Source organism: Thalassophryne amazonica, chromosome 8, assembly GCF_902500255.1.
Source record: "Thalassophryne amazonica chromosome 8, fThaAma1.1, whole genome shotgun sequence".
In the NCBI taxonomy this organism is placed as follows: domain Eukaryota; kingdom Metazoa; phylum Chordata; class Actinopteri; order Batrachoidiformes; family Batrachoididae; genus Thalassophryne; species Thalassophryne amazonica.
In genome coordinates, this window is record NC_047110.1 from 68802981 (window position 1) to 68819979 (window position 16999).

The window sequence follows — 16999 nt, forward strand, 5'->3', positions numbered from 1 at the left end:
CGACAGGAATTCTGTACACTTTTGCCAGCTACAAGCATCACCATGTTCTGCCTAAGTACTTGATCACTGCTTAACATAAATCAGCATGTTTTGATATACTATAACTCCATTTGCCAGCAGTGCACAGCTTACAAAAAATAAAAAAATTGAAGTCCACACTGGAATTAGTGTCTGCTGCAGATTGAATAAGCCACTCAACACAGGTTAGTACAAAAATAGAGAAATCCAGATACAATGAATTATAAAAGCACAAACAGTGTGACAGTCCTACCATAAAAACATCTCAATATTACTTAACCTTGATCTGAGCTACAAAGTTTGCACTTGGTATTACTTGGTGGTACCTGCATAGAGTATACAAAAAAAGCCTCTTTAAGACGTGGAAAAACACAAGTCGCACCTGTTTTCTGTAATACCAACTCTTTAATTTGTGATTTTTGTGCATAGCTGTGATGTATTTTTTATTATTGGCATTTATTCTTTTTTTTTGTTTTGTTTTTTGGAGTTTTTGTTTCATGCTTCAATTCCTGGGAACGTCATATACATACAGTTATTTATTATTAATAGTGAACGTAGGATTTTTCCATGATAGAATTTGCACCTCAGTATAGGTTGCAGGACCTCCCAACTGGTTAAAAAAAATACTGTGTGTATATATATATACTCAACAAAAATATAAACGCAACACTTTTGATAATAGTGAACGTAGGATTTTTCCATGATAGAATTTGCACCTCAGTATAGGTTGCAGGACCTCCCAACTGGTTAAAAAAAATACTGTGTGTATATATATATATATATGTGTGTGTGTGTGTGCGCGCGCTATACTGCAGAAAATTAAATAAATGTTTTGTCAGGTATTGCTGCAATTAATAAAGGGAAAAAAAGTTAATTGAGATTTTTTATGCTTGCCATGTGGTTTAGAATTAAAATGACCTCAGCTAACCGTAAGAGGAGGACTGTCGGGTTAGGAGCTCGCCCTCAGCCTGTGGCTGTGCGCTTCTGGAGAGATGCTTTTTGGGTATATGAAGTTGAGCAAATGTTGATCACAATCTGCCTTAATGTTTTTATGTTGTATTACGAGGCATTAAGGTTTCCTTTTTTCATTCTGTGGAAATCATGCTTTATGATGTCAAAGATCTGACAAGGACCAAAGTCAGAACTGTGACTCTAGTTTGGAGGTAATAATAATGAGCATTATTACCCTACCAGGAATACGTGCTTTCCAGCCTTCCAGCTTTCCATGGAAATCTTGTTTACTGTGATTATTAATGTATAAACAACACAACATCTGCAACCAGTGTCAAAACTACATGTGTGGACTTCTGTGTCAAAGCAAGCTGTGAATGTACACTACAGCACGTACTGTAGATCCACCACAAAGTGTAGTTTATTAGTCATCTGGAGGACTTTCAAGATAAACCGTTGCGATTTTTTTCTCATGTGAGATCTTCAGTGGGGTCTCAGTGATTGTGGTCTGCAGCAGTGGCTCAGCTGTAGACTGAACCTGGCTGCTGTGCACGTCCATCTGAAAGGTGAACGGCTTTCCTGAAGGCTCCAGTTTGATCTGCTTGTCAGTGATGTCAGCTGTGTGCTCTTCTTTGTCACCTTCACTGTGTGGAACATCATCTTTGGAGACCCTCAGGGTGTACCCTCCTGCTCCTCCCTGGAAAACCTTGTCAAGACTTGTAGGAGAAGAGCTTAGAGCTGCCATGATCTGCTCTTCAGATAGATCTTCCATATCCAGCAGTCCAGAGTCTTCTAGAGTCTGAGAGACATTCAACTCCGCGACTATGGTCGTAGTTCCGTTGTCGCTTGACTGCTGCACTCTTTTAACATCAACAGCCAAACTGTCTGGACTTTCACGGCTGAGTTTGGTGAGATAAGCCAGTTCCTCCTTTAATGGGCCTGACACTGCATCTTGTATCTTCTCTAGGGTTTCCGTCAGCTGTTCTTTGGGCTCCAAAGAGTCCTCTCTGAGGAGTTCCAGCACTGACTCCTGCACTGTAGGAGAAACATGAATCTCTTCTTCAATTATGCATTCTGGGACAAACGTGTGGTCACTTGAAATTAACTTCCACTCATCGAAGACCTCGGGAGACATTCTTTTCTGGGGAAGTCCATCTTCATAATACCGCTCATCTGATAGGTCATCCACAATTCCGAAATGACCAGATGAGGTTATTCCACCATCTTCCTCTACATCAGACAGATTTTCATCAGGTGTGGAGATGAAGTACTCGTGAGACTCTTGCTCCTGACAGAAATATGGTGATTCACTCTCTCGTGAGATCTCCTGAATTTGCACAGATCCCTCCATGCTGTGGCTCTCATCTGCCACAAAAGTTTTTATTGGCTCATCATCACACCTCTGACTTTGAGAGTCAGGGATATTTTCTTGCTCTTCAATTTGGTAATATGTTGAAGATTGCTCATATAAAGTAGACTCTGACCTGTGCTCAGCCTCACACTGCACATCAATGTGAGTCTCCACGGGTTCCTCAATGATCTCCACTTTGACCGTCTTGTTTTGCAAGTTCTCACCTGTGTCTAAGCCACTTAACAGAGTCTGGATCATGCTTCCTGTTGCTGTGACCTTGATGTCCTCCAGTGATACCTTCTTCACCTCCTGACTCAGTAGGTCATCCAGCGTAGAATCCTGAGACACATCTAACTCTTCCTCCATCTTGGACTCCAGCAAAATCTGAGTCATCGCAGTACCATCCTCTTGCTCAGTTTTCTCCATGTGACATGTTACCTTTGATTCTCCTGAGGAGCCATCTTGATCAGAACTTGGAGGTTTTATCACTTTCTCAATGACCTCCTCAACAGAAACAGAGTCTAATATCTTTTTCTCACATGAGACAGTTGGAGACTCAGGCTTGTCTTTACATGTAGACTCACCGTCGTACAAATTTCCTTTCTCCTTACCTTCAGTCACTTCTACTTTGCTTTCTGTCTCTGTTTGACTGTTCTTGCTCCACACTAATGACGACACCACTCTCTCAGGTTTATTCTCGGCAGCAGTGGACATGATGGGACTGACTTTATTCTCTGCCTGAGAAACCTGTTTGATAATCACAATTTTCTCCTCTGTTGGTTTCACCACATCTGGACACATTTGGTTTTCATTCTGTCCCATTTGTCTGTTTTGGGGAAGAGAGGCAGAAGCTGCAGCCTGAGCTTTGGCAAATGAGATCATGTCCCGTCTAGAGGCAGGACTCTGTTGCTGGACTCTGCCTGCGACTGAAATAGGAATTACCCTAGAGGGACTTAAGGACCTAGATGACACCAAAGGGGATCTTCTCAGGTTGGAAGACTGCTGCGTGTACCTGATATCCACTTGCTGTCTGGTGTTAGAGGAAGCTCTCGGACTGTAGGGTTGGGCTGGCATCTTGATATCTGAGGCAAAAGAGTAATTTAACACTTTATGTACTGACATTTCCTGTTGAGTGCTGTTGTGCTCCACTTTATATCACATACTGTGTTTTAGGCCCCATGAAAAACAGTTTATCATCCCCGCCCACATGCTGAAATCGGCCTGTATCAATTTTTTTTTTTTTGCCAATTTTATTGACTGCAGTACAGCTGGTGCAAGACCGAACGATCCCCCCCAAAAAAATCGGTCCCCCGATGATGCGGTTCACAGATTTATCACCTCGTTTCTGCTTCAAACTGCACTCTAGTCATCATCTGTCTCAGTGCCAGACATCTGAAGCTTTTGTACAACAATCATTTCCACATAAATTCAGCTAAATGAGCTGCTAGCTGATGCATTCACTGCACATCGGTCATTTCAAAGCGTCCTGGAATTTCACAGAGTTTCTGCTTTAAATGGCCTCATTTCTGCTTAAAACTGACTTTAGAATTTATTTAAGAGGTTTCACCTTTATCATCTGATGGTTTATAATCCCATTAATCCATTTGATCATTTTGGGTGAAGAGACTCTGTCTGAGACTAGCTCCTATGGTCCGAAATGACGCATGCACAGATGCAAAAGGTGGACCAATTTTTAGGGGCGGACTGTTCAGTCTGCGACACTGGCACATCTGCTAGCTGGCAAGTGTGCTTTGGCCAAAGTCCGCCAAAGTTTCCCGAGCCAGACCCAGAACTTATCGCTTGTTGTTATTGACAACCACAGACGCGAGATGGTACAGATTGCCGACAAGAAGCTGAAGCTATGGTACGGAGTGAGCGTTTCCCCCAAAGCAACCATGAGCAATATTTAAAGCCAGTATGCATGTTGTATGCTGGACAATGGAGGTAGCTTGGACGCAAAGTACAACCATTGCAAGGTGAGTTTTTCCTTGTTCGCTTCTTCTGTGGCAACTCAATGTCAAAAAAGCACTCCCCCTGAATAATAAAGGGGAAGTTTAATTTCCCAGCCTCAAAATTTTACACTGTTAGTTCTCTCTTTCTAAGAAAAAATAAAAATCTGCCCACCCTCATGACTTTTTTATGATGTCAAGGATGACAAACTAATGGGTTTTTAATGGGGCCTTAGTATTGTCATTCATGTAATTTACTAACAAATCAAGTAAATAATTTTAAATACCTATTATTCTTTGTCTCTGAGGTTGCTTTGGTCTCCTGTCTGAGTCTTGTAGACTTGCTCTCTCACCTTCCAGAAGAGCCCTAAATGAACATTAAAAAAGACAAATATTTTAAAACAAGTCCACATAAGTCAACATTAATTTTCAGTCCACCCTATTACAAAGGAATTCATAATGTTAAAACAGCACCAAGAACAAATAAGACGAGGCACATCATCCTGCTCTGCCATTTCAACTCTCTCAAACTAAACACAATGGACTAACAACCCAGCACCTGGTAATAAATGGTAGTAAAAAATAAAACAACTATTATCTCATTGATACCTTGTGATCATGTGGTTAAATGGCCTACCTTTCTTTAAAAAAAAAAGCCAGAAACCTGAAGTCCATCGAAGAGGGACAACCTCTCTTGAGAGCGTGTGCTGAAAGACTGACCTTAACATATTCCATAGTGCACGCAGGACCATGCACGCGCAACTGTGAGTCCCAAAACAAAACATGGCGCATGACACATGCAAAAAGCACTCTGCCCAGAAGAAGGCGTTACAGCGTGTTCCAACTATTTAAAATAAAGCTGATATGCCATTAGACAATCTGCCACATAGATCATAGAGGCAACTGTTTATTTTAGAAAATCCTGTGCTACATTTCTTTTCCTCCACCCAGTCTTAAAAATAAATAGTGCATGTAGTATTTATAACTGCTTTTCAGTTCATTCTGATGAAAAAAGTAAAGCAGCTGATTGTAAAGTGTGAAGCATGAATTTTTCATCAGCAAGCCAATGATGGAAATAAACTGTCAAGAAAAATTTTCACACTTTTTTTTTAATGCCATGGTTATTTGAAATCATACTTTGACCATTTTCCCCAACTTTTATGGAGGTGTGCAGGTGTGGAGTTTATCATGAAAAAAAAAAAAAATCCTGCTCATGGATATACTGTAATAAGACAGCAGGTGATTTAAAAAAAGTATGTAATCTCACCTGTAAGCAGCCACCTCCAAGCCCAGGTCCATTTTGACCTGGAGCAGCTGCTGGCGTTCATGCAACTTCTCTGCAATCGTGTCAGCCATCATGTTCCTCTCACGCTCCAGTTCTTCTATAATCATCTAGAGCAAAAAACAAAACAAACAAAAAAAAGATGACAGTTTGACCACTAGAGTGACTAAAGATCATTTTATTGTTCGATCTTGGTCTCTCAAACTGTAAAACACTGAATTAAAAACACGGTGCCTTGGTGTCTTGCAAAGACTTTTGACATTCACCGATGTGTAATCTGTCCATAGTTTGACTTCCAAATAAACTATGACATGCAAAGTGTTCAGTAAGCTATCCTTTATGAGTTTTTTGTGACCTGTTTTATCAGAGGTCAAAGGTAATTTTGAAGAAACTATTAGGCACAACATCAGGCAAAGACGTGGATGTGGAAGCGAAGTACAGTAGTGTTCAGAATAATAGTAGTGCTATATGACTAAAAACATTAATCCAGGTTTTGAGTATATTTACCTCCGCCAAGGAGGTTATGTTTTTGGTCGAGTTTGTTTGTTTGTCTGTCTGTCAGCAGGATAACTCAAAACGTTTTGAACGGATTTTGAAGAAATTTTGTGGAGTGGTTGGAAATGACAAGAGGAACAAGTGATTAAATTTTAGTGGTGATCTGGATCACGATCCAGATCCAGGAATTTTTTAAAGGATTCTTCACCATTGTGGGATAGGGGTAATTTTGACATTCTAGTTTCTAACTCCACAAAAACAAGGCAGAAAGGCTTGAAAAAATTAGGGTGTAACATAGTCAAATGTTCTATCAAACAACAAAGTTTGGTGATGATCGGATCTGGATTCCAGATCTGGTGATCCAGAATATGCAAAAATATAGGGAAAATAGAAAATGTGTCAGTGTGAGGTGACAAATGAAGCTAGAGATGCACAACTAACACCAAATTGTAGCTGAATCTGTACTGATTCAGTAAGGTGTCATCAGATTTGATGTAGCTTCAAATGTTATGGAGCTAGATCCAGAAGAAAACAGCCATTACCGAACAATAATAACAATACAATAACTTTTGAACTAATAAAGCCATAAAAGTGATCCCAAGTTCTAGTGGTATGTTTTCATGGTCAGGATGTCAAATATAAAGGAAAGAAAAGTGTATGTATCATAGTTTTGGTTGTAACACTGAATTGTTGAATAGATCACTGTGCCAAGGAGGGAATCTCTTTAGGGTCAGTGACCCTATGGCCTTGTGTAGCACATGCAACACTTAAAAAAAATAGTTCTATTTCAGAATTTACTGTTATTTATTTAGAGAAGTGTTTCATAAATGTTAAAAAAAATTCATATATTCATATATATTTGCAGTTTAGTTGAATAATAAATTGAATTTTGTCTCTTATTTGTTTTTGTCTATAAGCACATGCAATATCAATATCAGTGCTCAGATGACAGTAGCTTCTGCGAAAGGTGCAAGTTGCAATAAACTGTGATGCCAAGCGCTAAGGATACATGCTATCCAGTCACAGCAGATGAAACTTTTTTTTTTTTTTACATAATTGTTAGACTTTTTTAGTTTCAATGATTCCACAGAGTGTAGATGTTATGGCATCAGTGACCCCATGGCCTTGACGGAGGTTTTCACTCTCGGAGTGCTTCTAGTTCTTATTGTTCCATGGGAAACAAGGTACCAGTAGATTCAGTAGATTCTCAAAAATCCAACAAGACCAAGCATTCATGATATGCACACTCTTAAGGCTATGAAATTGGGCTATTAGTAAAAAAAAAAAAAGTAGAAAAGGGGGTGTTCACAATAATAGTAGCATCTGCTGTTGATGCTACAAACTCAAAACTATTATGTTCAAACTGCTTTTTTTAGCAATCCTGTGAATCACTAAACTAGTATTTAGTTGTATAACCAGAGTTTTTCATGATTTCTTCACATCGGCGAGGCATTAATGTTGTTGGTTTGGAACCAAGATTTTGCCCATTTACTAGTGTGCTTGGAGTCATTGTCTTGTTGAAACACCCATTTCAAGGGCATGTCCTCTTCAGCATAAGGCAACATGACCTCAAGTATTTTGACATATCCAAACTGATCCATGATACCTGGTATGCGATATATAGGCCCAACACCATAGTAGGAGAAACATGCCCATATCATGATGTTTGCACCACCATGCGTCACTGTCATCACTGTGAACTGTGGCTTGAATTCAGAGTTTGGGGGTCGTCTCACAAACTGTCTGCGGCCCTTGGACCCAAAAAGAACAATTTTACTCTCATCAGTCCACAAAATATTCCTCCATTTCTCTTTAGGCCAGTTGGTGTGTTCTTTGGCAAACTGTAACCTCTTCTGCACATGTCTTTTATTTAACAGAGGGACTTTGCGGGGGATTCTTGCAAATAAATTAGCTTCACACAGGCATCTTCTAACTGTCACAGCACTTACAGGTAACTCCAGACTGTCTTTGATCATCCTGGAACTGATCAATGGGTGAGCTTTTGCCATTCTGGTTGTTTTTCTATCCATTTTGATGGTTGTTTTCCATTTTCTTCCACGCATCTCTTTTTTTTTTCATTTTAAAGCATTGGAGATCATTGTAGATGAACAGCCTATAATTTTTTTGCACCTGCGTATACGTTGTCCCCTCTCCAATGAACTTTTTAATCAAACTACGCTGTTCTTCTGAACAATGTCTTGAACGGCCCATTTTCCTCAGGTTTTCAAAGAGAAAAGCATGTTCAACAGGTGCTGCCTTCATCCTTAAATAGGGGACACCTGATTCACACCTGTTTGTTCCACAAAACTGACAAACTCACTGACTGAATGCCACACTACTATTACTGTGAACACCCCCCTTTTCTACTTTTTTTTTTTTTTTTTTTTACTAATAGCCCAATTTCATAGCCTTAAGAGTGTGCATATCATGAATGCTTGGTCTTGTTGGATTTGTGAGAATCTACTGAATCTACTGGTACCTTGTTTACCATGTAACAATAACAAACATACTCAAAACCTGGATTAATCTTTTTAGTCACATAGCATTACTATTATTCTGAACACTACTGTATATGATGCCAAGGGCAACCGAGATGAAAATTAACATATGACCTTTGACATGGACCATGACCTTTAAGCGCAAATGCTAAATTTGAATTTTTGTGGGTACAGGAAAGATCAGGTCTGGGAGCATGCATTGGTACTGAGCCACTCTGTTTCCTCAGCCACCCGAGCAGCCAATGGGTCCATCCATACCTCCCAAAAGCAGCAATCTGCTACAGCAAGGTAAAATGTAGATGTCCCCTTGACATTTTTCCAGTTGATGGGGTCTTCAGCAGTGAGGCACCTTCATACTGAATCACACCCAGGGTCACATGGTCATATTGTAGTAGTAGTTGACCTTCCCTCACGATGCAAGTACCTCATCCGAGTCTCCATAATGTTAGACAAGAGCTGTGCTAATTTCTTATTTTATGTTAGTGATCAAGTATTCACCTTTCTTATCTGTTTGGAGTTTTTGAAACCTGGTTTAAAGTATAAATATAAGAGTTAAGTTTCACTTCCATCATATGTGAAAGTGCCAGACACAGGGAGGACCCCCCCCCCCCCCCCCCGTTGGTGAGAGCCAGTAACATTAGAAATGTTACTGTCAACCACGCCCACTGTGAAGTCCACATGGTATAAAAAGTGTTGTATGACTCATTTTAGGGGCCTTTCACACAGGCACTGTCTGTGAGGGTCCCTGTCCGGTTTTCATTGTGACCTTTAATAAATCCAAAATGAGGAATGCAATGGTTTGGTTCTTGGTAAGGGGCAGTAAATTACATGAAGAGCTGGGAGAAATTACAATAAGCAACCTTATGTTTGACACAGAATCATTCCACCTGTGCCCAATGGCTCTCCAGAAAGACTTCCTACCAAAGACATTTAGTTGTGGCATTAGGTCACATGGTTAGTGTCTTAAGTCACCCAATCATACAGTAAGACAGGAACCTTCAAGACTTGGCTCTTCATTCTCCTGCAAGGGTATTGTCATTGCATTTGCATTATGTTCAGTGACCTCTTGACTCCAGAAACTCTTCCCAAGCATCTCTCAATGTTGTGGAATTTCCTCGATGATGACAGCATAAAATGAGACAGGCGAGCAAGCAGCACTCAGGATTCAGTCCATACCTGCCAACATTTGAACTTAGCAATGCTTGACACCAACGCATGGCAGCGAGCGCCAAGGGTGAAAAGCGTTAACTAGGGGGTCCAGGTGCATGCTTGGACCCACACAAATGCGGGACAAATGGGCGTCACCCATGTGGGACACAGGGGTGAATTCTGGGACCGTCCTGCCCAATGTGGGATGGTTGGCAGTGCTGTCAGTCATGAAGAGAGAGATTTATTATGGTCAAAGCAGAAGACAGGTGCACATGGAGGAGACTCCAACAGGTACCACATGCCAAGTACCCACTGAGCCTTCTAGCTTTACACACTCGAGCCGTGTTAAGGACCCCTGCATACGAACATGGCTAGTCTGGGCCATGATCAGATGTTTAGTCATGAACTTGGAGAAACAAAACATATTCTATCAACAAAGATAAGCAGGCGAGGGATGACATTGGCCCAGTACGCAGACATGGGTAAACAACAATTTTTCATCCACACGCAATCTCAAAGGACGAGGACTCGGAGACATGAATGTCACTGCTGAGATAACTGAATGTCTCCACACGTTTAACACTTTCAGTAAACAGATAGACATCTGATGGCCAAGTCCTGGAAGTCATTTAAAGCCTGGATCTTAGTGTTGATCCAGGAACATTGACTCAGTCAGTTTACCAAGTGCTGCAGTCAGGATATCTGTTGACCTTACAGAGATCACAGCACTGTCTGTACAGTCAAGGTCGGTAAACTGTTCCTCTCCCACAATGACATAACACACCTGACCATAAAGCAGCTTAGCATCCAACTGCCCCAAATTAAAGGGATGACATTAAAGAAAATGAATGTAACTCCAACATCTTTCACTCAGTTTGGATGCAAATACCACATTAACACTTAATGTCGTTAGTGTCCACTTATGGATTTAACTTTATCCTTTAACTTTTTTGAGCAGTGTAAATATCTGCAGCCGACTGACCTGCTTTGAGGCTCCGTCTTTGGGCGACTAATAAGGATTTGTCAGTGTGACAGCTAATTGGTTTAAGTGGCTGCTGTGAACTCGTAGCCTTAAAGTACTGGGGAGGTAAAACACCATTTAGCCACTCAAGCTATTCAGCTCTTTTACACTGAGGGGAAATGCTGCACGCACAATCCGTGACTGTCACAGCACACAGAAGCCACGTGAGGTTCTTCCGGGATCATTATAAATTTATGGATGTGGTGAGTTATGAGGATTTCACAGCCAACACTTTCTCTCTGTGTATAACAGAGAAGGATTAATGCACAAGCTTGAAGCCCAGAGGCCCCAGGCCACATTTCCTGTATAAAAGTGCTACCACAGAATGCTGTCTCATGGTGTAGTGGCTTCAATTCAATTTATTTTATTTGCGCCAAATCACAACAAAGCTGCCTCAAAGCGCTTCATGTGAGTAACGTCTAACCTTACCAACCCGCCTGATCAAGCACACAGGCAACAACGGTAAGAAAAAACTCCCTCTGATGATAATGAGGAAAAAACCTCAAGCAGACCAGACTCAGAGGGGTGACCCACTGCTTAGGCCATTATAACAGCTACAAGGTTTTTACAGATTGTACAAAAGTTTGTTTACAAACAGACGAAACAGAAAAGCAACAAAAACAGTTCTTCATTGAAAATGCAGTAGAGTCCTCTGGCTTGTACTCTGATTGTGATTCTTCCCACTTGGGACACAAACTCACTATCTTCGGCGTGGAAAGTGGATGCACTAACTAGTCAGCTAAAAACCGAGGCTCTGGCTAGCACCATATGCACAGTGACTCTTCCTCACAATGGCATGATTGGAACCAATTCACTCAGACATGACAATATATTTGTTAATTAAACAGGAACCTTTACATTTATTTATTTAGTTTTACATGTGGGGGGGGGTCATCTTTTCACTTTGGGACAAAAACAATCATGATAATAAATTTAATCAGCGCATTATTGATGTAGAACCCAAACACTGTCAGGGGCTAACCATCTAATTAATGTAAAAATACAAAATTGTCATTACAGGTGTCCAGAAGCACTGTGGAGGTTAATGTACACATTTCTATTCATTAAATGGAACTAACAAAATGAATAAATAAAATAAAACCAACACTTGTTAAAATGACGGTTTATACAGTTAGTGGCTTAAGTTAGCCTATCCATCCTCCCTCAGCTCTGTTCTCTACTGGGGCATTACAAATTGAATGCTGAGGGGGGACTCTTTCTGCAAGTAGTGGGGTAGAAAAGTATTTAGTCAGCCCCTGATTGTGCAAGTTCTCCTACTTAGATGAGAGAGGTCTGTAATTTTCAACATAGATACATTTCAACTATGTGAGACAAAATGAGAAAAAATAAATAAATCAGGAAATCACACTGTATGATTTTTAAAGAATTTATTTGTAAATTATGGTGGAAAAAAAGTATTTGGTCAATAACAAAAGTTCAGCTCAATACTTCTTTGTTGGCAATGACAGAGGTCAAATGTTTCCTGTAAGTCTTCGCCAGGTTTGCACACACTGTAGCTGGTATTTTGGCCCATTCCTCCATGCAGATCTCATCTAGATCAGTGATGTTTTGGGGCTGTCTCTGAGAAACATGGACTATCAACTCCCTCAATAAATTTTCCATGGGGTTGAGGTCTAGAGACTGGCTTGGCCTCTCCAGGACCTTGAAATGCTTTTTACAGAGCCACTCCTTTGTTGTCCAAGTGGTGTGTTTGGGATCATTGTAATGCTGGAAGAGCCAGACACGTTGCATCTTCAATGCTCTCACTGATGGAAGGAGGTTTTGGCTTAAAATCTCACGATACATGGCCACGTTCATTCTTCCCTTGACACGGATCAGTCATCCTGTCCCCTTTGCAGAAAAACAGCCCCAAAGCATGATGTTTTCTTTTTTACCAAAAAGTTCTATTTTGGTTTCATCTGACCACATGATCCCAATCCTCTTCTGGATCATCCATATGCTCTCTGGCAAACTTCAGATGGGCCTGGACACGTACTGGCTTAAGCAGGGGGACACCGTTCTCATGATCATTTTGACCCCACGGGATGACATCTTGTGTGGAGCCCCAGATCGAGGGAGATTATCAATGGTCTTGTATGTCTTCCATTTTCTTACAATTGCTCCCACAGATGATTTATTCACACCAACCTGCTTGACTACTGTAGATTCACTCTTCCCAGCCTGGTGCACATCTACAATTTTCTTCCCAGTGTCCTTCGTCAGCTCTTTGGTCTTGGCCATGTTTGAGTTTGGAGTCTGACTGTTTGAGGCTGTGGATAGGTGTCTTTTATACAGATAACAAGTTCCAACAGGTGCCATTAATACAGGTAACAGGTGGAGGACAGAAGAACTTTTTAAAGAAGTTACAGGTCCGTGAGAGCCAGAAATCTTGCTTGTTTGTGGGTGACCAAATACTTAGTTTCCACCATAATTTACAAATAAATTCTTTAAAAATCCTACAATGTGATTTCCTGGATTTTTTCCCCCTCAGTATGTCCCTCATAATTGAAGTGTACCTATGATGAAAATTACAGAACTCTCTCATCTTTCTAAGTAGGAGAACTTGCACAATCAGGGGCTAACTAAATGCTTTTTTACCACACTCTACGTCCGTCCCCATGCTAATGTTCAGATGTATCAAAAGTGAAATGACTGTGGAAATGTGCAGTGCATCGCGCAAAAATCCTGGCTGGTGTATGTACGTTTCTACAGCTATTGTTCCACTTCCGACACATAGAGGTGATGCTGGGAACCATTAATATTGTGAAAACATGAAGTCAGAGTGATGTGCACACCAGAGACACACTTATGAACAATTAATGTTTGCAATTATGTGTGGGGACATAAAAGCATGCGTAAAGTGAAGCGTAAAATGGCATTAACAATGGCTGCGTTAGCGTTGTTAGAGGACCTTGTAAATGGTGCAATCCGGCATGTACGTGTATTCAGGGAACGTGAGAATTTACTTGCAAATAATGATAATTGGCTCATAAGCCGATTTTGACTGGAGCTGCATGCAGAACTGCGATCGGCCCAGAGTGCAATACAGCGAGGTGCCAGAGGTTGTCTGTGCCCACACAGGTGCTGACCACGCTATGCTTCCTGGCAATGGGCATTCCAGCTGGAGCTGGCCGATAGGTCAGTAGTGTGCCAGTCAACCTTGAGCCGAGCCATGCCAGCTGTGTGGAATGAAATTATTCAAATGTCATCCAGGTACATCACATTCCAACATTAAAGCACAATTTGCAGTGAGAGCAGGTTTCCCTAATGTACTGACTGCAAACATATTGCTATAAAGGCGCTATCACGTGATGAATCATTTGTGATGCGCAAATGCATCTATCTAACATCATGGCTAGGTGGCCTGGTTCAACACATGACTCATTCTTCCTGAATAACAGCGTGGTTAGCGCAGTCCAATCTCACGCATTTTTTTTGTTTGTTTTTTGACACGTGTGGTCCCAGGGTCTATTTAAATACATCTGTATATTTTAATGAAGGAAGGAGAAGTTTGGTGCATGTGCGCTCAATTCCACATTCTGTGGAATGTACAAATGGAACATGCTTGGATCCACGCATATGCACACTTTGATACATTTGAATTTTGTTGTGCTTACGCCAGTTTCTGGGTTTTGGCGTGTACCATATTTCAGTAGGAAATCCATGCAAGTCTTTGTGCATGAGGCCCCAGGCCCTCATCAGCAGTTGGCTTTTAAGTTAAGTGGGTACTTCTGACATTTCTGCTTATTCGGTGCCAAGAGGATGTAGTTTTTACCTTGCTCCATGACATTACAGTAATTAGTTAGCCTTTGCATTCTCGGTTAATATTGCATTGATTATTTAATTTTTGTCCTGAGTAAGGAGATGACACCCAAAATGTATAAAAGTGGGTCGAAAAGTCTAGGTCAGAAAATCCTGTAAAAATGCACCTCTTCCAGCAATTATCACCACGTTTTAAAACAAATATTCACAGCCAAAAAACACCCCATAGATACAGATGTGAAGCACATACAAATAAGTAAATCACATCTCTAAGAAAATCATTTTCTTGTACATGTTGCTTTAGATATTAAGCAGCTGCAGCTAACCACATCTTAAGTGTAAGAGTGTATTTTGGTCCACCTCCAAATGGTGTTAAATCAACTCCACCATAGTATAAATGAAGCTGCAGATAAAACTGACTATGACAGAGGTGATTTAATACTGCAAAGTAATAGGACCCATGGTCATGAATCAAATATATGGCAATCTAATATTTGACCCCAGTGAACTTTACCTTCACTTAAATGATTGATTTTGGCAAATGTGACCTTGCTGAGCAATTCCAGAAGCCACCTCCATATGTGTGCCAGGTTTGGTGCAAATCAAAGTGGAGATGTGGAAGAATCCAAATGTTGACTTTGGGCCCTGATTTTCTTGATCTTTACCAAAATATAAAATTTTGGTGTAATTCTGGGGTTGACCATCATCCACATGTCAACTTTGATGGAAATGAGCCAGCTCTTGGAAGGAGTAGAGGAACAAAATTGCTCAAATTATTGTATGATTTGGGAGAAGGAGCACGTGTACTGGCTGCAGTGTCTTTTTTTGCTCTGGAAATTTTATGTGGGAGAATCTCAGTTTCTTGTGGGCGGATTCCACCAAGTATTTCGATTCAGCGGGCGTGCAGACAAGGCGTTCAGATGCAAGTCTCAGTGACAACCAGAACACCTAAAACAAGCTTCAGGCCTGAAACAGGCTTGCAGAGAAAACGACCCCTTTAATAACTGCAGTTAATAAAGTTGGTTGCTGCAGCAGCTGTGTGTGTGTGTGTGTGTTGAAAAGTACAGTGGGTGTGGCAGAGGGAGCAGTAACTCATCCTCTGGACACCACAGTCAGGTTTACGAATCCACTCTCACCTGATGTTCACCGAGGTCGACGCCGAATTTTTCCTGCGCGTGCATGAGTTCCTCTTCCAGACGCATTTGGATGCGGCTTTGCCTCTCCGCCTCTGCGCGTAATTTGCCCAGCTCCGACGCGTAAAGCATCTTGTCTGCGTGCAGGTCGTTGAGTCTGGCCTGGTCGTCTTTAATGCGCTGCTCCATTTCCTCCAGCTTTTTCTGATACATGTCAAAGGTTTGGACCCATCCTGCGCTCACGCCGCGCGCGTACTGCTGCACTTCTTCCAAGGACGCAGCCGCTGGAGGAGTTTGCGTAACGACGGTCACCGCCCGGGACTCCACCTGCCGCTGCAGACGCTGGACCTGCTGCCTGTGCGTCTCCTCCAGTTGCTTGTACTGGTTCTCCAGCTGAAACAAACGCTGCTGGAGGTCACGGTTGGCCTGGTGCGCGCAGTGAAGCTCGTGCTCGCAGCCTTTCAGCTCCCCGCTGATGTCTTTGCACTCTTGAGTCTGCTGGCTGCGCAGACCCTGGACCATCTGCAGCTCCTGCCACAGTTTCTCTCTCTCCATCTCGGCCTGGGACTTCTCCACGGACAGCTGGTCCACCGTCCTCCTCAGCTGGCGCATCTCCGCCTTGAACTGAGGCTCGCATTCCGCCGCCCGGGTTTGTCTGAGTTGCTTTATTTCGGCGATCAGACGTGCGTTTTCCTGCTCCAGCTGCTTCGATCTGGATAAGTAGTGAGCGAGTCTGGTGTTCAGCTCCTGCAGTTGTTCTTTTTCACTCTCAAAAGTTCTCTTGAAAGGCAACATCGTGGCGAAAATGTGAATCCAAGACACGCGTGCAAGCCCGTGTTATCTGTGTGTGCGTTTGCAGACGAACTGCGACGTGATGTGGGATCGCGGCTCTTTGACAAGTGCAGCAGGAGGGCGTGTCCTGCAGCACGAGGGCGTGTCTTACACCAGGAGGGCGTGTCTTACCGCAGAGGAGCGCTGGGTCTCAGGCAGATGTTCTGCTGGCTTTAAGGACCGTCGGAAATGTGATTTATCAAAGTATACAGAGCGGTTCAGAGGCGTTATGACTGTGAAACTGAAGACACATCTAGCTAGCTATCTGTCTGTCTGCAAACTAAACAAATTCCCCAAAACAAACCCCACTTGCAGGTTGTCCAGCCATAGCTGCAATTTTATCCTCAATTCTGATTGTGCTGTATATTTTTTCTGCAATTTTTCTCACTTTAAAAAAGGAAAAACATTATTGACCAGAGTTTTATTCCAGTTGAATGTGTCCTTGGACAAGACACTTCATCTGCATCATCTCCAAATGTATACATTTTCCATCCATGTCACTGGCATTGCTGTTCCACAACATACTTGTATCTCCAGTATATACATTTTAATAAACCTT

General features: G+C 41.8%; 1 protein-coding gene across 1 annotated transcript; it reads right to left on the reverse strand.

Moving 5' to 3' along the window:
- Positions 1–490: 490 nt before the first annotated feature.
- synm (synemin, intermediate filament protein) lies at positions 491–16440 on the reverse strand. The gene is made up of 4 exons (XM_034176565.1): positions 15613–16440; positions 5537–5661; positions 4557–4636; positions 491–3402 (listed from the first exon to the last, which is right to left on the reverse strand). Exons 1-4 carry the CDS (start codon positions 16402–16404, stop codon positions 1394–1396), a joined length of 3006 nt encoding a protein of 1001 aa, XP_034032456.1. The 5' UTR covers positions 16405–16440; the 3' UTR covers positions 491–1393.
- Positions 16441–16999: the final 559 nt, after the last annotated feature.